The following is a 20,246-nucleotide window of genomic DNA, read 5'->3' on the forward strand; positions in this document are numbered from 1 at the left end:
AGCGGGAGAGGAGACCAGCCAAACTAGGCAGCTCGCTGATCGCGATGTTCCAGCCCGCCGCGTTTGCTCCCGAGTTCTCCGACTCGAGAATCCGCAGCAAACTCTCCCCCACCTTCCTTCCCCTCAGCACCACCTCTTTATTCTGGCGTCTTCCCCCTTCCTTTCCGTCCTGATGGAGGGTCTCGGCCCGAAACATCGACGGTTTATTCATTTCCATCGGTGCTGCCTGACCTGCTGAATTCCTCCTGCTCTTTTGTTTACTGAGGTACCGCGAGGGATAGACCCTTCGAGCGGCGCCGCCCAGCAGTCCCCCAACTTAATCCCAGTCTCATCACGGGACAAGTTACAATGACCAATTAACCTACCAGCCGGCACGTCTTCACAGGAGGAAACCAGAGCACCCGGAGGAAACCCAAGCAATCCCGGAGAGAACATACAACCTGTTTACAGGCAGCGTTGGAAAATTGTGTGTTGCTCTGGATTTCCAGCATCTGCACGCTCTCCTGTGTTTATTAGTCCAGCATAATCAAAGCCCCCACCCACCCCGGACATTCTTCCCCCCTCCCATCGGATAGAAGATACAAAAGCCTGAAAGCCCGTCCCACCAGGCTCAGGGACAGCTTCTGCCCCGCTGTCATCACTCTTTACACTGAGAGATGAAAACCCAGTCTCCCAATATACTTCGTGGTGGGCCTTGTACTTTTCCGCCTACACTAAACTTTCTTGGCAACTGTAACACTTTACTCTGCACGATGAGTCTCGGCCTGAAACATCGACTGTTTATTCCCCTCCACAGATGCTGCCTGACCTGCTGAGTTCCTCCAGCATTTTGTGGGTGTCGCTTTACTCAGAATTAAGTTTAATTTCATCGGAATATTTGTTATCTTTGCGGCAGCAGAACAATGCACTATATATAATCATGTAATATAAATAGTGCAAAAGTAGAAATAAAAAAGTAGTGAGGTATTGCTCACGGGTTCAATGTCCATTTAGAAATCAGATGGCAGAGGGGAAGAAGCTGTTCCTGAATCGTTGAGTGTGTGCCCTCAGGCTCCTGTACCTTCTTCCTGATGGTAACAATGAAAAGGGGGCATGTCCTGCGTGATGGGGGTCCTTAATGATGGACGCCGCCTTTTTGAGGCATCGCTCCTTGAAGATGTCCTGGATGCTACAGAGGCGAGCGCCCATGATGGAGCTGACTGAGTTTACAACTCTGCAGCTTGCTGTGCAGTAGAACCACCACACCCCCCGCCCCCCCATACCAGACAGTGAAACAACTAGTCAGAAAGCTCTCCACGGTACACCTGCAGAAATTTTCCAGTGTTTTAGGTGACACACCAAATCTCTACAAACTCCTAATGAAATATAGCCGCCGCCCTAGCCTTCTTTATAGCTACATCGATATGTTAGGTCTAGGTTAGATCCCCAGTGATGTTGAGATCCAGGAACCTACAATTGTTCACTCTCTGCCCTTCTGATCCGTCTAGGAGGAATGATGTGTGTTTGTCTCTTCCCCGTCTTACTCTTTCTGAAGTCCTGCGTACTGTTTTGCTTTCTGCAACCTCCACGCTTGTCATGACCTACTGGATAACGTGCAGACAGAAGTTTTTTTTAACAGTCTCTCAGTACATTTGACAATAATAAACCGATTTCGTCAATATTACATTTAATAAATTGCCAGGGGTTGACACGTGGCTTCATATAGCGAGGGGCCAATTGCAGCCACCCTGCCCCGACTGCCCAATCACAATGTATTGTTTCACCTTCAGCCGCCTTCGATTGGTGTGGGCCGCTGTCCATCACAAGACGGAGGGAGGTTTGATTTCCGTAGCGTACGCGTGGCTCGAGAGACGAAAGCAGCCGGACGCTTATTGCTGCGACCCGCTGTCAATCAGAGTCCGAGAGGAGTGCCGGAGTGCGGGAGAGGGCGATGCCACCGCCAATCAAGGGGTGGAGCGGTGATCGATTGGCTGAGAGCAGCCATTCATCGCGTCCTTAGAGGGCGGGTTAACGCCTAGCATTGAAGTTGTTGATCGCAGGAGAAGGGGTGGCGTGTACGCTCCAATTGGCTGCAAGTGCCTGCCCATCAAACGGAGGGGGCAGGCTGATTGTGCAAGTTCGGATATACGATTGGATAGCACTGTTAGCAGTATAGGGAGGGCCTGTGGTGATTGGTGGAAGTGGTCAGCGATAGAGACAGAGGCCCAGCGTTGTGTTCGGCGAGCAGACGGACTGAGGTGGTGTGGCTGCCCCGGGAAGATGGGCGCCGGGTTGTCCCGGGGCTGGTGGGCCGGCCGGCGGCTGACGGCCGTGTGGGAGCAGCCGGGCGTCCCCTGCGCCTGGGAGCACCAGCTGCATGCCCCATCTCAGAGCCCGTCGCGAAGGACCGCGGCGGCGCCCGCTCCTGCGGGCAGCAAGAGTCACCTGTGGGCTCGGTACAGTGACATGAAGCGGCTGGTGCGAGGTAGGAGGGAGGGTCAAGCCGAAAGGGGTCGGAGACTAGATCATACCCCCCACTGCCCTTGCCCCACCCTCTATGCCCTCCTCCCCTTTTGCCACCCTGCCCTTCTCTCCCCCTTACCCTCTCACCCCCTCTACTCCCTACCCACCTGCCCCCCTCCATCCACCCTCTACCCACCCCAATCCTACCCCTATGCCCAGTCCTCGACCCGTGCCCCGACTCTCCCACACCCTCTACCCCTCCTCACTTTGTACCACCCTGTCCTCTCTCACCCGCTCTACTCCCTAACCCCTTCTACACACCTGCCCCCACTCCAATCCTACCCTTGCGCCTAGTTCCCCCCACTCTCCCACACCCTCTACCCCCCTCACTTTGTACCACCCTGTCCTCTCTCACCCCACCCTTCTCCCCTCTAACTCCCTGCCCCTCCACTCCACTTCCCCCTCTTGCCCTCCAACCCCTCCTTAATTTCCCCCTCCACCGCTGTACACCCCTCGTCCGGGTTGGCTCGCTGCGTCCCAGCTCAGGGTTGTTTAACACACCCCACCACTGGGCATATCTACAAGGAGCGCTGCCAAGCCAAAGCAGCATCCATTGTCAAAGACCCTCTCCACCCAGGCCGTGCTGCCTCCTCGCTGCTGCCATCGGGAGGGAGGGAGAGACAGGAGCCTGAGCTCCCACACCACTGGTTTCAGGGACAGTTATTACCTGCACCCTTCAACCAATAGGTTCCTGAACCTGCGTGGATAACTTCCCCCACCTCAACACTGAACCTGCAGACTCTTAAGGACTCTCTCTTATGTTCTCAGTATTATTTATTTTTGCATTTTCACAGTTCCTCACACTTTGCTTGTTGGTCTGTCTTTGTCATTTTTAATTGATTCTATTGTATTTCTTTGTTCTGCTGTGAATAGGGTAGTATATGGTGACTTATCATAGTGGGATAATAAGTTTACTTTGAGCTTTTAATGGGCTGGAGGAAACCATACATGTTCCTGGAGTGTTGTGCAGTGTTCCATTGTGTCTGTCTGGCTGCTGACTCACCATGGCAGCGTGTCCCTTATCTCTTCCAGCAGTGCCTCTCGCCTCACAGATGAGAGCCCCTCTCTCAGCCCTCGGCCTGTGCAGCACGCTTCTCATCACTGCTCCCAGCTGAGAAACCCCCCCCCCAATCTCCACCCTGCCAGATTAAACCTGCCCCCAAATCCAGTTTGTCTCGCCCCCCCCCCCACCAAGTCCAGATATTAGTCTCCAAGACCGGGCATTAAACGTTGCCCATGCTGCAAGTCTCCCCTCTCCACGCCACCGATGTTGTCCAAGGGAAGGGCACTAGGACCCATACAGCTTGGCACCGGTGTCGTCGCAGAGCAATGTGTGGTTAAGTGCCTCGCTCAAGGACACAACACACTGCCTCAGCCAAGGCTCGAACTAGCGACCTTCGGATCACTAGACTGACGCCTTAACCACTTGGCCACGCGCCAACAATCTGCGTAATCGGGATGTTAAGTCGATGAGGTACAGTACTGTGCGAAAGTCTTAGACACGTTAAAAAAAAACTCTGTAAAGTGAAGATGCCTTCAAAAATAATGAAATGAAAAGTTTACTATAAAGAAAATGAACAGAAAAAAAAATCTTAATCAAATCAATACTTGGTGTGACTTCCCTTTGCCTTTACAACTGCATCGATTCTCTCAGGTACACTGTCCTGCAGTTTTATACAAAAAAATCGGCTGGTAGGTTGTTCCATGCACCTTGGAGACCTTGCCATAGTTCCTCTGCAGATTTTGCCTGTCTCGCTTGCTTCTCTCTCTCCAGGTAATCCAGACAGCCTCGATGTTGAGATCAGGGCTCTGGAGGTTGTACGGCCTGAAAATCATATATTTAAAAAAAAATCCAGGGTGTCTGAGATTTTAGCACAGTTCTGCAGAACAAGGTAAATCAATAACAGAATGCAGAATAAAGTGTAACAGCTACAGAGAGAATGCAGCGCAGATAAATGATAAAGTGCAAAATCGTAACAAGGTAGATAGTGAGGTCTTATCGTACGAGAGATCCGTTCAAGAGTCTGATAACAGCGGGGGTAGAAGCTGCCCTTGAGCCTGGTGGGACGTGCTTTCAGGCTTTTATATCTTCTGTCTGATGGGAGGGAGGAGAAGAGAGCAAGTCTAGGGTTTGGTGGGGTCTCTGATTATGCTGGCTGCTTTACAGTGGTGGAATGGAGATGTCTCTACCAAAGGAAGTGTGAGGCTCCTTCTAGAGAGTCATGGGGACGAGGAAATGGCAGAATAACTGAATAGGTATTTTGCATCAGTCTGCACGAGCAGTAGGCTGGAAGTTCCAGAGTGGCAAGGAGGCGGAGGTGAATGAAGTTGCTATTTCTGGGGAGATGGTGCTTGGGAAACTGAAAAGCTGCAGGGTTCTGAAAGAGGTAGCTGAAGAAATTGTGGAGGCATTAGTAACAATCTCTCAAGAGTCAATGAATTCTGGCGAATGGGAAATTCCAAATGTTACTCCAGAAGAAAGGAAACTATAGTCTGACCTCAGTGGTTGGGAACATGTTGGAATCGATCGTTAAGGATGAGGTTTTGTGGTATTTGGAGGCACGTGGTAAAATAAGAATTGCCAAAGTCAGCCTGGTTTCCACAAGTTAAGATCTTGTCTGACGAATCTGTTGGAATTCTGTGAAGAGCCAACAAGCAGGAGAGACGGAGGAGAATTGGTGGATGCTGCCTGGATTGGAGAGTGTGAGTAAGAAGGAAAAAGCTGGACAAACATGGGTTGTTTTCTCTGGAGTGGTGGAAGCTGAGGGGAGATCCAAGGGAGTTTGTAAGATTTTGAGTGGCATAGATAGAGTAGCATCCGGTATCTTTCTCCCTTAGGTTTGAAATGTCTAATGCTCCTGACGATCATTTAAGCTGAGGGGGGTAGGTTCAAAGGAGATGTGAGGGGCAAGTTTTTTTTTACACAGAGTAGTGGGTGCCTGGGGTGGTGGTAGAGGTGACACACACAAAAAGTGCTGGTGAACTCAGCAGGCCAGGCAGCATCTACAGGAAGAGATGCAGTCGACGTTTCGGGCCGAGACCCTTCGTCAGGACTAACTGAAAGAAGAGATTTGTAAGTGGGAGGGGGAGATCTGAAATGATAGGAGAAGACAGGAGGGGGAGGGATGGAGCTAAAAGCTGGACAGTTGACTGGCAAAAGGGATACGAGGCTGGAGAAGGGAGAGGATCATGGAACGGGAGGCTGAGGGAGAAAGAAAGGGGGAGGGGGGAAAGCCCAGAGGATGGGCAAGGAGCTATAGTGAGAGGGACAGAGGGAGGAAAAAGCAGCATCCCTATTACCCAGGCCATGTTCTCTTCTCGCTGCTGCCATCAGGTAGAAGGCACAGGAGCCTCAGGACCCCCACCACCAGGTTCACACACCACAGTTACTACCCCTCAACATCAGGCTCTTGAACAAAAGGGGACAACTACATTCATCTATTGAGAAGTTCCCACAACCAGTCATCCAACTTTAAGAGCTCTTTAGCTCATGTTCTTGTTATTTATCGCACAATTTTGTTATCTTCTGCACTCTGGTTGATCTTTCATTGATCCTGTTACAGTTACTATTCTATAGATTTGCTAATCTGCTCACGAGAAAATGAATCGCCAAGTCAGGTTTATTGTCATTTAACTATATAAATACACCGTCAAATGGGGCAACGTTTCTCCAGACCAGGGTGTAAAGCACACGTAACACACAGCAATTTAGGAAAGTAAGGATAAAATCTACAGATGAATTATGCAGAGACAAACACAGTGAAGTGCACAAATTAAATATTGTAGGGTACAGAACAAATTATCCGGTGTCACTTGGAATCGATATTATCCGGTGTCACTTGGAATCGATGCGACAGGGAGTTCAGAAGTCTAATGGCCTGAGGGAAGAAACTGTTTCCCATCCTGTCCTGACCATTCTTGTCATTATGCATCGGAGTCTCCTGCTGGACGGTGGAAAGTCAGAGGGGGTGCTGGATGGACGGGTGGGATCCTTGATAATACTAAGGGCCCTGCGTCTGCAGCGCTCCTGATAAATGTCTCCGACGGATGGTAAAACCTACAGTCCTTTGTCGGCTGTCTGTGGTGACGTATATGTACTCTGATAATTAAATTTACTTCCAACTTCGAGCCGCGCTACCCCAGCAACCGCGCAATCCAGGTTAATCCCTACCTAATCACAGGAGAGTTTGCAGTGACCAGTTAATCTACCCAGTATGTCTTTGGCGTGTGGGAGGACCCGGAGAATACCCAGCCGTTCTGCGGGGAGGATTCTTGGCCGCAGTGTCATTGATGTTCACTCCCGGAAGCCTGAAGCTCTCTACTTTGCTGACCTCAGCAGTGTTGATGCAGACATGAGCGTGTTCTATGGAAGCAATTGAGCTGATGACAGAGGTGTTTAAGAACCTGTTAGACACAAAAATGAGGCGTAGCCGAGGTCAAGCGTGAGGACAGATCTGAGGTCTGGTCGATTCAAGAGGCGAGCTGAGTCGGAAAGGGCGAAGAGTGGCCCGAGATTTAGACAAGTTAGGCACCGGGCCAGATTGAAATGGTCGGGGTGTTGGGATCGGAACGAGAGACGGGCCGGTTCGGCTCACTGCTCCGCGGGGTTTGATTGACTCTGTGAACCTCTGGGTCGGCTGCAGAGATGCCTGGCGTTGTGAACTTCAGTTCTGAATGCTGTTTGCTTTCGTTTGCATGATTTGGTCTCCCTCTCTCCTCTCTCCCCCCTCTCTCTCTCCCCCCCCTCCCCTCTCCCCCCCCTCCCCCCTCCCCCCTCCCCTCTCCCTCTCCCCCCCCCTCCCTCTCCCTCTCCTCCCTCTCCCCCCCTCTCCCCCCTCTCTCCCCTCCCTCTCTCTCCCTCGTCTCCCCTCACTCTCGCTCTCCCTTGGATTTTGACGGTCTTTTTATTTAGGGTTCTTTGTTTCATGGCTGCCGGTAAGAAGAATCTCAAGGTTGTATAAAGTATACATATTTCGATAATAAATTAACTTTGAACACACGGGGACTTGAGGGAGATTGACCATGTGCAGGCAGAATGGATAAAGTCTTAATTCTCCACAACACTGAAGGGCCTATTCTGTGCCCCAAATTCTCTTTCCTTCACACTAATCCGAAGGGCGCGGTAGCTTAGCGGTTAGCTGGGGGCGTTGGAGTCCCTGCCGCGGGCGGTAAGGAGTTTGTACGTTCTCCCCTGTGCACAGCGTGGGTTTCCTCCGGTTTCCACGCACAGTCCAAAGACGTGCCAGTTGGTAGGTTATTTGGTCATTGTAAATTGTCCAGCGATTAGGCCGGGGTCAGTCAGTGGGGTGTTGGGCCGGAAAAGCCTGTTCCGTGCTGTATTTCCAGATTGAAAAGAATAAATAAAAGATGTCTGCTGTATCTCGGTGCACCTGACGAGTAAACAAGTCCTATCTAATCACAGCTTGCATAGACCAGCGGCCTGACTCCTGAGTTGTTCCCCTTTGACCGTCCGAAAACTCCCCCTTCCCCCACCCCCGGGGCAAGGGGGAGGGGTCACACCCCTGCTCACGGACTGAGCCCAGGTCCGCAGCTTGGCCCGACTCCTCTTCCCCTCTGGGCCCTCAGCGGTGGAACTGGTTTGCCAGTTTCCCCACCCTCCCTGGGTGGAATTACACCCATGCGGCCAATTCACCTACTAACCTTGTGCGCTTTTTGGAGCGTGAAAGGAAACTGGAGCACCCCGAGTAAACTCCGACGGGCACTCCTTACGAGCGGTGGTGGGAATCGAACCCCGGCCACCGGCACTGTAATCACATTGTGCAACCCCCGACTGTACTGCCTCCCCCCCCCCCCTCCATTCCCTAAGCACAGGAAGGAGGATCACTCACCTGTACTTGCCAGTTCCCGTCGGGATCCTCTCCGAGGGTATGTGGGCGAGGGGGTCGAACCTCAACCTGCCCTTTACCCCGAGAAGCCTGTTGTCTTCCTGCCGCTTGGCTGCCTCCTTGAGCTCTTCTGCTCCGAGGAGAACGGCGACAGACTGGGTGTCCAGATCTGGATTCGATTATTGACCTCCAACCTCGGTGTGGCCGCTTTGCTGGGTTCCTCCGGCACCCTGGCAGAGTGGCCACTGAGTGCGCGTTCATGGCCTTCCGCTGCCGTAGCCCCCCCACTTCAAGCTTCGACGTGTTGTGCGTTCGGAGACGTTCTCCTGCATGCCGCCGTTGTAACGCGGGGTTGTTTGAGCTACCGTTGCCTTTCCGTCAGTACGGACCCGTCTGGCTGTTCTCCAACTCTCTCACTCACAAGGTGCTTTCACCCACCCATCTGCCGCTCACTGGACGTTTTCTGTTTCTCCGTAAACTCTAGAGGCTGTTGTGCGTGGAAATCGCAGGAGACCAGCAGTGGTATTTGCACTAACAAGCAGGTGTGCAGATATACCTAATAAAGTGGCCACTGTGTGTATTCATAGTTTTGTTACTACATTTACTCTGAATATACACTGTATTATCGACTTTCAACTATTTTCTGCTTTGCTTTCATATTTGTTATTACCACTTGAACCATATTTCCTCTGTGAATGCTACGCATGGACCTTCATTACACACCCCTTCCTCCCCCAGTGTATATTCACTGGCTGCATTATAAGGTACACCTACTCCTAAAGCAAATATCTGATCAGCCAATCGCGTGGCAGCGTCTCAGTGAGTAAAAGCACACCGACACGGCCAAGAGGTTCAGTTGTTGTTCAGACCAAACATCAGAATGGGGGAAGGAATGTGACGGGGGAATGACTGTTGGTGCTGAACGGGGCGGCCCGAGCATCTTCGAACTCCTGGGATCTTCAGCACAGCAGTCTCTGGAGTTTACAGAGAATGGCATGAAAATATAATTTAAAAATCCAGTGAGCGGCAGTTCTGTGGGCGAAAAAGCCTTGTTAATGAGATAGGTTGGAGGATAATGGTCGAGACTGGGTCAGGCTGACAGGAAGTAACTCAAACAACAGCGCATTACAGCAGTGGTGTGCAGAAGAGCGTCTCTGAACAGGTCGAATCTTGAAATGGATAGGCTACAGCAGCAGGAGACCATGAGCATACTCTGAATGTACGTCATCATATACTGCCTTGAGGTTTATTTTCTTGCAGGCATTTGCAGGGGAATGAAGAAATGCAATAGAACTATGGGAAAATGCATAAGTACAAACAGAAATACTAAAATTTGACAATGGAATGGGGTTGTAAGGTACTTTAGCTGGAAAACAGGCCCTTCGGCCCAACTCCTCTATTTTCCCTGATGTCCCACCAAGCCAGTTCCAAAGTGAGCGAGGTAGTTTGAGTTTAGGAGTTCAATGGTTCAATTCAATATCAGAGGTTGTATAGAGTATACAACCTGAAATTCTTGCTTTTCACAGATAGCCAAGAAACAGAAAAAAATTCAAATGAATGAATGACAGAAAACGTTAGAACCCCCTAAGCCCCCCTCCCCCTAACACGCACAGGCAGCACGAAAAGCATCAACTCCTCTCCCCCAACCCCTTCTGATATTAGTAGCCCCCAGGAATGCAACCCCTCCCCTACCCCCCTACCTGGCAAGCAATAGGAAAGCCCCCAAAGAGACCATTATGTAGAGTCCGTCGAAAGCTACTGTCCATCCCAACACTTCAACATCTCATATGGGCTGTTTGTCTCACGAGTGAGGGGGAGAGATATCGCTCCTGCAACGGCTAGAAGGGAGACCTAAAACACGCCGTTTCGATGTTACAGTCTGCCGCGTCGCTTGTCAGAGCTGCCCGACTCGAGGACCTGCAGGCTCTCTCTCACCATCGAGAGTCGGGGTTTGCATACCATTGCTTCCAACATTGCTGAGTGCTGGTTGCCTCATTATAGGAAGGATGTGGAAGTTTGGAGAGCGTCACCAGGTTGCTGCCTGGATTAGAGAGCATGTCTCGCGAGGGTATAGGGTGCCACGGTAGCCTAGCAGTTAGTTATGGCAGGTCGGGGTGTCAGAGTTCAGAGTTCATCTCCGGCGCCCTCTGTAAGTAAGTTTGTACTTTCCTTCCCGTGACCCTGTGGGTTTCCTCCCACAGTCCAAAGATGTACCGGTTAGTAGGTTAATTGCGCATTGTAAATTGTCCTGTGATTAGGTTCAGGTTAAATTGATGGGATGCTTCTGAGTGCCACAGGGGCCTGTTCCATGCTGTATCTCAAATATAATCAGGACAGATTAATCAAGCTCTCCCCCTCTCTCCTCCTCCCCCAGATCTCGTGCCTCCTGGGGTGTGCAATCTCCTGAATTCCTCTACCATCTACGCCAACAACGAGGTGTGCCTGGGCGACATCGAGGTGTACGGCTTCGACTATGACTACACGCTGGCCCTCTACTCCAGCTCGCTCAACGCCATGATCTACGACACGGCCAAGGACATCCTGATCGAGCAGTACAAGGTGGGCGCGGGGGGTGGCGCCGGGCAGTGCCCGCTCGGGGACTCCGCCCGCGGGTGGGAGTGCAGACCACGCTGACCATCCCCTGTCCCTTTCTCTCTCCTTGCAGTATCCGCAGGGACTCAAGGACTACACGTACTGGCCGGACTTCGCCATCCGCGGACTTCACTACGACATCAACAAGGTAGACCCCACTTACCGCATTCCCCCGCCCCCAGGAGCAGCGGCGGGTGGAGAACCCTGCCTCGGGGCTCATTCACCGAGGATTAATCACCACCTCAGTCTGTTACCCCTCTCTGTCCACACCCCCCCCCAGTCTGTTACTCTGCACTCTCTCCCTGTCCCCCCCCCCCCCACCCCCAGATCACCCCTCTACATCCCCTATTGCCCCCCTCTCGGGTTGTACGCTCCACACTGACTGTCCCTCTCTCCCTGCAGGGGATTCTGATGAAGATCGATGCCTTCCATTACATACAGATGGGCTCTGTGTACAGGTCAGTCACGCTACATAGGACATAGAAATCTACAGCGCATTACAGGCCCGTCGGCCCACAGTGTCACCCGACCATGTAACTTACTCTAGAAACTGCCTAGGAGTTCCCTGCCGCATAGCCCTCTAGTTTTCCCAGCTCCATGTCCCCATCTGTCTCTTAAAAGACCCTGTTGTATTCGCCTCCATCGCCATTGCTGGCAGTGCATTCCACGCACTCACCACTCTCTGCTTTGAGTCGTGTCTCTCCCCACCCCCGTAAGACCCTTTGCACCACCCGTTGCCTCACTCCCATCTATCCCCCCCACCCCCCACTACTGGTCACCCTTCCCTCCACACTCACCGGAGTAGATGCCTCCTTCTCTCCTCCCTCCAGCCCCTCCTCCCAACTGGCCCACCCTGGTTTGGACTGTTGGGTGCCCACCGCCGCTGCCGTAGTGAGGGTAATTTGGGGCGTGGGTGTCACCTCTGTCGCTGCCGCCAGCGGCGCTGGTGCACTGGTACACAGCCCGTCCCACAGCGCAGAGCATCTCCCCCACCCCCCGCTGGCTTCCGACTCTGACGGCTCTGTGTCTCTCTCCGCCAGGGGTCTGCAGCCGGTGCCTGATGACGAGGTATTGGCCATGTACCACGGCACCCACCACATCCCCCTGCAACAGGTCAGCGGCTTCTACGGCAAGGTGAGGCTTCCTAGGTACCTACCTCCCTCCGTCTCCGGCCTCCGCTCCCCCCCCTGCCCTGCCTGTGACCGGACTCTGACCTCCCTCTCTCTCTGTCTCCATCACTCGCTCCCGTCCGCAGGGCCCGGTGGTCCGGCAGTACATGGATGTGTTCTCCATCCCCGAGGTCACCCTGCTCGCCGTCACCAACGACTACTTCCTCAGCCACGACATCGAGTTCGACCCCCTGCACCTCTACCGGGACATCACGGTCAGTGGCAGCGGGAGGCAAACTGCTGAGACGACGGGCAGCAGCGCCCTTGGTGATTTGGGTTGGCGGGGGGGGGTGGGATGCAAGTGGTCTTTGTGCTGCTTCGATGTGATCCGTGTGCATGCGCGCGCGTCTCTTTCTCGCTGTTTGCGTCTGTGTCTTCATTGTCTGTTGCGGGTCTCTCGCAGTCTCTGGATCTGTCTCGGTGCGAGTGTGGACTCTGCCTGTTCTCCCCGTGTGTGGTCCCCTCCCCCCCGCCCCACCAGTCACTCGATTCTCTCCCACATCCCAGCAAATCTGCGGGGTCGCTGTCTGTTGGTGAGGGGGGAGAGTCGGGGAGAACGTGGGACAATATAGTGCGACGATTGGTGGTCGAGAGGGGGCCATAAGCCCCTTGGACCGGAGGGCGTGCGTCCACAGTGGGTGAGGCGAAGGGAATATGGCACTAACTCTCAGTTGTGGGTCGCAATGGTGTCCTCCTGTTCCTGTGTTACTGGCTCAAGGGGCAGAATGGCCTCGGGATTAAATCCCTGTCATCCGCTCCTCACCCTACCTTGTTTCCCGAGCCCCTCTCATCCCTTCTTCTTCCCTTCACAGGACGCTATCGCACAGGTTCATATCAAAGGATTTATGTACAAGTGGGTTATGGAGGACCTTGGTAAGTCTGCACCGTCCCGTCACCATCTCACACACCCGGGGTCAGACACAGAGTGAAGCTCCCTCCACACCGTCCCATCACACAGTCCCAGGGTCAGATACAGAGTGAAGCTCCCTCCACACTGTCCCATCACACACTCCCGGGGTCAGACACAGAGTGAAGCTCCCTCCACACCATCCCATCACACAGTCCCGGGGTCAGACACAGAGTGAAGCTCCCTCCACACCGTCCCATCACACACCCCCGAGGTCAGACACAGAGTGAAGCTCCCTTTACAGTATCTAGTCACACGCTCCCGGGGTTGGACGCAGAGCGAAGCTCCCTTTACAGTATCTAGTCACACGCTTCCGGGGTTGGACGCAGAGCGAAGCTCCCTTTACAGTATCTAGTCACACGCTCCCGGGGTTGGACGCAGAGCGAAGCTCCCTTTACAGTATCTAGTCACACGCTCCCGGGGTTGGACGCAGAGCGAAGCTCCCTTTACAGTATCTAGTCACACGCTCCCGGGGTTGGACGCAGAGCGAAGCTCCCTTTACAGTATCTAGTCACACGCTCCCGGGGTTGGACGCAGAGCGAAGCTCCCTTTACAGTATCTAGTCACACACTCCCGGGGTCAGACACAGAGAGGAGCTGTGCTGACTGAGCTGGGAGAAATCGAGGCAAAACTACTGGATAAAGTTCGTGGAATACTTTGGAGGTGGCTCTAAAAGTCTCTTGAACAATCGAGTGAGTGACGGCGCTGGTGAAGAAACTCGGTGTGCAGTTTTACTGCCGGTTTGGGCTGGGTTTGTTGGCGGCTGCTAACTGCATAGCTCCCAGCTGCGGCCGCTGGCAACTCGCCAGGAAGCCGGTTCGCTCCAAAACCGGAGGCAAACGCCGTCGTTCCCCCCCATTGACAGCGGGGTAACGTTCCTCCTCCATTGTTTTTCCTGATTTTCGTCCGGTGTTGGTGCCGAAGCATCTGGAAGGACGTTTCGGCCTCTCCCGGCCTGGGTCTCTGCAAGTCCGACGGAGCCTTTCCTGGCGTCGAGCCAGCGAGGAACTGTCGACTGCAAACTTTCCCGGCCAGTTATTCGACTCGTTCCAGGACTTCTAACCGGCACCGCTGTAGGATTCTCGGACTGGAAAGAGCGCCAGCATGCCGGACCGGTCTCCAGGGAGTCGCGGGCCTTCGGGGAGTTACGCAAGGGCGGCTGCCTCCCCGGCCTCGGACAACGCCCTTTTTCGGTCGGTGAAGGTGGAACGTGGGGTGCAATGTATTTTGCGCCCTGGAATGACACTAGAAAAGTGTACGGAGGCAATGGAGGACCTTGTTGGGAAAGGTGGTATTCTGGCCACCGAGAAGGAGTTTGGAAAGGCGGTGTTTTATCTGGTGAATGAAGAGCTAGTGCACCGGGCCCTAAGCAGGGGAGTCACGGTAGACAACATCTTTTTACCTATGGAGCTGGTGACGGCCCCCACGCAACGTATCGTGCTTGGGCATGTTAAGCCTTTCATTCCAAATGAGGACTTGTTACCCCCACTGGCCCGTTTAGGGCAAGTAAGGTCGGAGATCACTGCCATCCGACACAAATTTAAGAGACGCACCCTCCGCACCGTAATCTCTTTCCGGCGTCAGGTATTCATGCAGCTGGAAAGGGAGGACGATGTTGAGGGCCGGTTTACTGTCCGGCATGAGGGAGTGGATTATCAGGTGTACTGGAGCTCCGAGCGCCCGCGGTGCCATGCGTGCAGGGGGGTGGGGCACTTTCGGAGGGACTGTCCTGCCAGCCGGAACCCGAGGGAGCCCATTTCGGGCACCAGTGCCCCAGCTACCTCTGCCCCTGATCCTACTCCTGCACGTGCATCTGCGCCTGCATCTGACCCTGCCCCCGCCCGTAATCCTGCCCCAGCCCCTCACCCTGCCCCTGCCCCTACCCCTACCTCTACTCCTACGGTTGGGTCGGTCCCTGCTCCTCTCCCTGTGGTTCGGGTGGGGGACGGGGTGGAGTCTGTGCGGAGTAAGAAGGCAAAGGGGAAATCCAAACACAGTAAGAAGCGGGCCTTTGAGGCTGCAGAGCTCACGCCCATTTCGCCTGAAGTGGAGCGTGGGGCTCGGGGAGGTGCGCTAGCAGACGGGGCGATGGAAACAGAGAGCGCCGCCCCATCGGTGAAGCCTGCACCTGTGTGCTCCTCCGGTGTGAAGAGGAGAAGGGAACGTTCCCGCAAGAGGGCAGGGGATGTAGATGCGGAGGAGTCCCAGGAAGGGGTGGGAATCCGGGTAGGGGTTGGTTCTAAACCTGAGTCCCCAGATGTAGCCACCAGTCCTGGGGAAGATGGTGTGGTTGTGCAAATAGCTTGTGATAGCCCTGTTTGCACCAATGAGGCAGCCCTGGAGGCCTCCACCCAGGACCTACAAGTCAGCGCCTCTCTGGAGGCCAGTGTACCGAATAATGTAAGAGGAGACGAGACAAAGCGCTCTCATTCTCAGCACCAGGCTGCTTGTGAATCCCTTGGACCAAAGGTGCCGGGTTCCCCTCTATGCCTGCCCCCTGGGGAGGGCGTTTTTCTGTGCACGTCGACCCCAGCAATTAATGACTTGCAGGGAGTCCCTGGGGATTGTCCCTCCACTGTCGCAAATGTGGATGAGGCTGATGCGACGGTGGAGCGGGCAGGTAAGAGCGAGGTGCCCGCTGCGCGGTATGGGTCACAAGCGCAGCCATCTTTTGGAACATGCGGGGAGGCCGATGGGGATTCTGTCTGCAGTGACGGGTTGGAGGGGGACTCTTTCGATAGTGAAATAATGGACATCCTCACCCCTCCTGAGAAGTCCCCATTGATACCTGTAGAGGAAATTAAGCATTTTATTCTTACCTCTGAGGGTGCCAAGCACCGGCCTCAACTAGCCTCGCTACGCTGGCCCAGCATGCCGAGGCTGGTGAGGTCCCTGCGAGTCATCCTCGGACGAAAGGGAAAGGGAAAGAGGAATGCGGTGGCGGGGAACGACAGACGGCAACTAAAATCCTTCCTAGATGACCTAGTAAGGGACATTAGAGGGAGAAGCAGCCTCGCTCCTACGGGGGATGGTGGGTCACAGGGTGTCGCTGGTACCGCTCGAGCCCGGAAGGCAAAAAGTAACCTTGCTTTCTTTCGGGACAGTGTGGTGGAGGGCGCCTCCGCTCTCACCGAAATGGGCACAGCTGCTGAGACCTAGTGTGCTCCCGCCATGAAGCTTACCATAGCTAGTCTCAACGTAAACGGCAGCAGGGGTCCTCTTCGCAGGCATAACAATCTCTCAGCCCTCAGGGATGGGCGGTATACGGTGAGTTTCCTGCAGGAAACCCATACCATCCCTGGGGACGAGTCTGCTTGGCTCCTGGAGTGGCGGGGCGGGGTCTACATGAGTCACCTCAGCTCCATTTCTAGCGGGGTGGCGATCCTGTTGGCCCCGACCTTCCAGCCAGTAATTGAAAGAGTCCAGGACGTTGTGCCCGGCCGTCTGCTCCACCTGGTTGTGCGCCTGGATGGCGTACCATTGCATTTTATCAATGTGTATGCTCCCAGGCGCGGTGTGATGCAGACGCGCCTATTCTGCCAGCTGTCCACCCTGCTGAGCTCCATCGATCCTGGGGATTGCGTCATCCTCGGGGGAGATTTCAATTGTACCCTCGAGGCGGAGGACCGTTCGGGCCTCCAACGCGACCCAGCATCGGCAAAAAAGTTAAAGGAGCTAGTCGGCTCCTTTGACTTGGTGGACAGCTGGCGGAATCTTCACCCCAACTCTAGCGCCTTCTCGAGAAGGTCTAGAGAAGGAGGTTCCAGGATAGACCGCATTTACATCTCTCGGGCCTACGTCTCCCGCGTGTCGGCGTCCTCCATGCAGCCGGTGTCGTGCTCGGATCATCACCTTGTGTGGATGGAATTTATTCCACTACACCCTCGGGTGGGATCCGGGTACTGGCATTTTAACAACCGGCTGCTGGAGGACAGCCGATTCCGGGATTCGTTCCGAGCTTTCTGGGTCTCCTGGAAGGAGAGGCGAAGAGATTTCTGCTCCCTACGGCTATGGTGGGATGTGGGCAAAGCCCACATCCGGTTTTTATGTCGGGAGTACACTAGGGGGTCGACAAAGAGGCGGAGCTCTGAGGTTGAGCGGCTTGAGAGAGCGTTGCTCGACCTGGAGTCCCGCCTCGGTCCGACCGCTGGAGACCAACAGCTGTGGCAGGAATACCAGGAGAAGAAGGACGCACTAAGGAACCTGCAGCTTCAGCAGTCCCGAGGTGCGTACGTGAGGTCACGGATCCAAATGCTGCAGGATTTGGACCGTGGCTCACCCTTCTTCTACTCGTTGGAAAGGTGGCGGGGAGTTCAAAAGCAGCTAGTGGAGCTGCTGGCTACCGATGGCTCCTCCATCACGGACCCTGATGGAATTAACAACGAGGTCCGTTCATTCTATCGGTCCTTATTCTCGCCTGATCCGTCAAATGCGGAGGCGTGTAATGAGGTCTGGGAGGATTTGCCGAAGGTCAGCCCAGAGGACGCAGTGCGTCTGGATGCCCCCCTGACTCGGGAGGAGCTGTCCACTGCCCTTCGGCAACTCCGGAGGGGCAAGTCCCCTGGTTTGGATGGACTGAGTGTTGAGTTTTATCAGGCTTTTTGGGATGTCCTGGGGGATGATTACAGCCTTGTCCTAGGGGAGAGCCTAGCCACTGGAGAAATGCCCCTCTCATGGCGGAGAGCTGTTGTGGTCCTACTGCCCAAGAAGGGAGACCTCCGCCTGCTAAAGAACTGGCGGCCGGTCTCCCTCTTGTGCGTGGACTACAAGATCTTCGCCCGGGCAATGGCCAACCGTCTGGGTTCGGTAATTGGACAGGTGGTCCATCCTGACCAATCTTATACAGTCCCGGGCCGCTCCATCCAGGACAATGTCCACCTAGTACGGGACCTGATCCACCTACTCCAGGAGACTGGGACCCCGGCAGCGTTTCTTTCTCTTGACCAGGAGAAGGCTTTTGACCGGGTGGACCACAGTTTCCTGGTGGGCACCCTGCAGGCTTTTGGGCTCGGACCACACTTTGTGGCCCGAGTTCGGCTCCTGTACTCTGCCGCAGAGTGCCTAGTTAAAATTAATGGATCATTGACAGGACCTATCCACTTCCGAAGAGGAGTGCGTCAAGGGTGCCCCATGTCCGGTCAACTGTATGCGATCTGTGTCGAGCCATTCCTCGGCCTTCTTCGGCGAAGGCTGACAGGTCTGGTTCTGCGCGAACCGGACATGGGGGTCGTCCTCTCGGCCTACGCCGATGACGTACTCCTCATGATGACAGACCCCTGTGACCTGCGGAGGATGCGCGAGTGCCAAGATGTTTTCTCGGCGGCATCCTCCGCCAGGATCAACTGGGCGAAATGTTCCGGACTCTTAGTAGGCCAGTGGCAGGTGGACTCCCTGCCGGAGGAGATGAGAGCTTTTGAGTGGAGCACCAGACGTCTTCTCTATCTGGGAGTCTACCTGAGTCCTTCTGGGGAGACCTGGCTGGCGAACTGGCAGGACCTGGAGACAAAGGTCATGGCCCGGCTGGGGCGCTGGTCAGGCCTTCTCAGGGTGCTTTCCTATCGAGGCAGGGTGGTGGTCATAAACCAGCTGGTGGCCTCCATGTTGTGGTACCGGATGGTCACCTTGGCCCCCCTGCCCCTTTTGTCGCAAGAATGCAGAGGAAGCTAGTGGACTTCTTCTGGGGAAACAGGAAGCACTGGGTCTCTGCAGCGGTTCTGAGTCTCCCAGAAGGAGAGGGCGGACAGTCGCTGGTGTGTGTACGCACACGACTGGCGGCTCTCCGCCTCAGGACGCTGCAGAGATTCCTGTACGCCGAGCACCCTCCCAGGTGGCACGTGTTGGCGACTTTCTTCCTCCGGAGGGGCTGCTGTTTTGCTGAAGATATGCAGCTACCACCGGCGGGCGTCAGCCGTGCTGCTTTGCAGAGGCTGCCCGGCTTCTATCAGGACCTACTGAGAGTCTGGAACATGGTTGCCTCAGGCCGGGAATCCCCTCCTCTGGCAGAGGGCGGGGTCCTGGCCGACCCTTGCCCTGTCTCAACGGATGTCAGTGCGGCTCAGGTGTGTGGAACGACTCGGTCTGAGCTGCTCGTCGGGCCCAGGCCCCGCAGCCTTACCCGAGAGACGAATCCACACAACTTGAGCCGTCTTTCATCAACACCCACAATCCCATTTAGGGATGCAGGCAGGAGGTACCTTTATGGGCTGCTGCTCCACACCCTCCACTTCCTAGCATTTGTCCACCGTCCCGACACGCCATGGCGGTCGGTCTTTCCACCTGGAGGTGAGGGGGGTCCCCAGTGGAAGTCCCTCTACAAGGGAGTCCTTCCCATGCACCTTGGGGATCTCGGCTGGAGGGTGCTGCATAAAGCGGTGCCCTGCAATAAGTTCTTTAGTTTGTACACGGATCTCCCAGCCGCGTGTCACTTCTGCGGGCTGGAGGAGACCGTGTACCATATGTACGTGGAGTGTGTGAGGCTGCAGCCCCTTTTCGCGTTTTTGCGTGGGCTGCTTCTCGCCTTCTGGTTGCATTTCAGTCCCACCCTATTCATATATGGTCATCCAGTAAGGAGGGGGGCACAGAGGGATGAGGATGTCCTTGTCAACTTGCTCCTGGGGCTGGCGAAAATTGCCATCCGTGGCTCCTGGAAAAGGGTGGCAGGAGGTTCTCCCCGGGCGGACTGCCTGGCTATGTTTAGGGGGTATGTTCGAGCCCGGGTGAACATTGAAAAGGAATACGCACAGTCCACGGCGACCGTCGAGATGTTCCGGGACCGTTGGGCTCCGCGGGGTGTAAATGCCATCATTGACGAGGATGGCAATATATTGGTTTAACATGTATTGTCTGTTTGTAGTGTAGTAAATGTGTTATTCACTGGGTTTGTAAATATTGTATGGCACCGACATTTGTAATAAAGAATTTTGTAAAAAAGAAAAAAAAAAAAAAAAAAAGGGGTTGGACGCAGAGCTGTGCTCTCAGTTCTCTTGTCTTTCTGATTTCACAGAGAAGTATATTCTCCGCGGTGAAGAGACGTTTGCTGTCCTTCAGCACCTGGTGAAGAATGGGAAGACACTCTTCCTCATCACCAACAGCCCTTTCAGCTTTGTGTGAGTGTGATTGAACTGCCCTATCGTCTGTCTGCTTTGCTGCCCACCCGCAGCCCTTCGCCTTGTATCTAGCTGCCGTTGAGAGGTTGTGGGTGAGCTGTCTCCTAGACTGTGTGGGGAAGGA

At 54.5% G+C, this 20,246-nt stretch overlaps 1 protein-coding gene across 1 annotated transcript in view; it reads left to right on the forward strand.

Annotated features, from left to right (window-relative positions):
* The first annotated feature begins 2,185 nt into the window (after window positions 1–2,185).
* LOC140190241 (5'-nucleotidase domain-containing protein 2-like) overlaps window positions 2,186–20,246 on the forward strand; it is a 37,386-nt gene continuing 19,325 nt past the window's right edge. Inside the window, exons 1-8 of the mRNA XM_072246807.1 lie at window positions 2,186–2,464; window positions 10,723–10,907; window positions 11,014–11,088; window positions 11,343–11,398; window positions 11,981–12,074; window positions 12,196–12,324; window positions 12,922–12,982; window positions 20,020–20,122. Of these exons, the coding sequence (XP_072102908.1) occupies window positions 2,260–2,464; window positions 10,723–10,907; window positions 11,014–11,088; window positions 11,343–11,398; window positions 11,981–12,074; window positions 12,196–12,324; window positions 12,922–12,982; window positions 20,020–20,122 (908 nt within the window). The 5' untranslated portion in view covers window positions 2,186–2,259. The remainder of the gene's footprint in view (window positions 2,465–10,722; window positions 10,908–11,013; window positions 11,089–11,342; window positions 11,399–11,980; window positions 12,075–12,195; window positions 12,325–12,921; window positions 12,983–20,019; window positions 20,123–20,246) is intronic.

The sequence above is a fragment of the Mobula birostris genome, chromosome 29, assembly GCF_030028105.1.
Source record: "Mobula birostris isolate sMobBir1 chromosome 29, sMobBir1.hap1, whole genome shotgun sequence".
Classification (NCBI taxonomy): Eukaryota; Metazoa; Chordata; class Chondrichthyes; order Myliobatiformes; family Myliobatidae; genus Mobula; species Mobula birostris.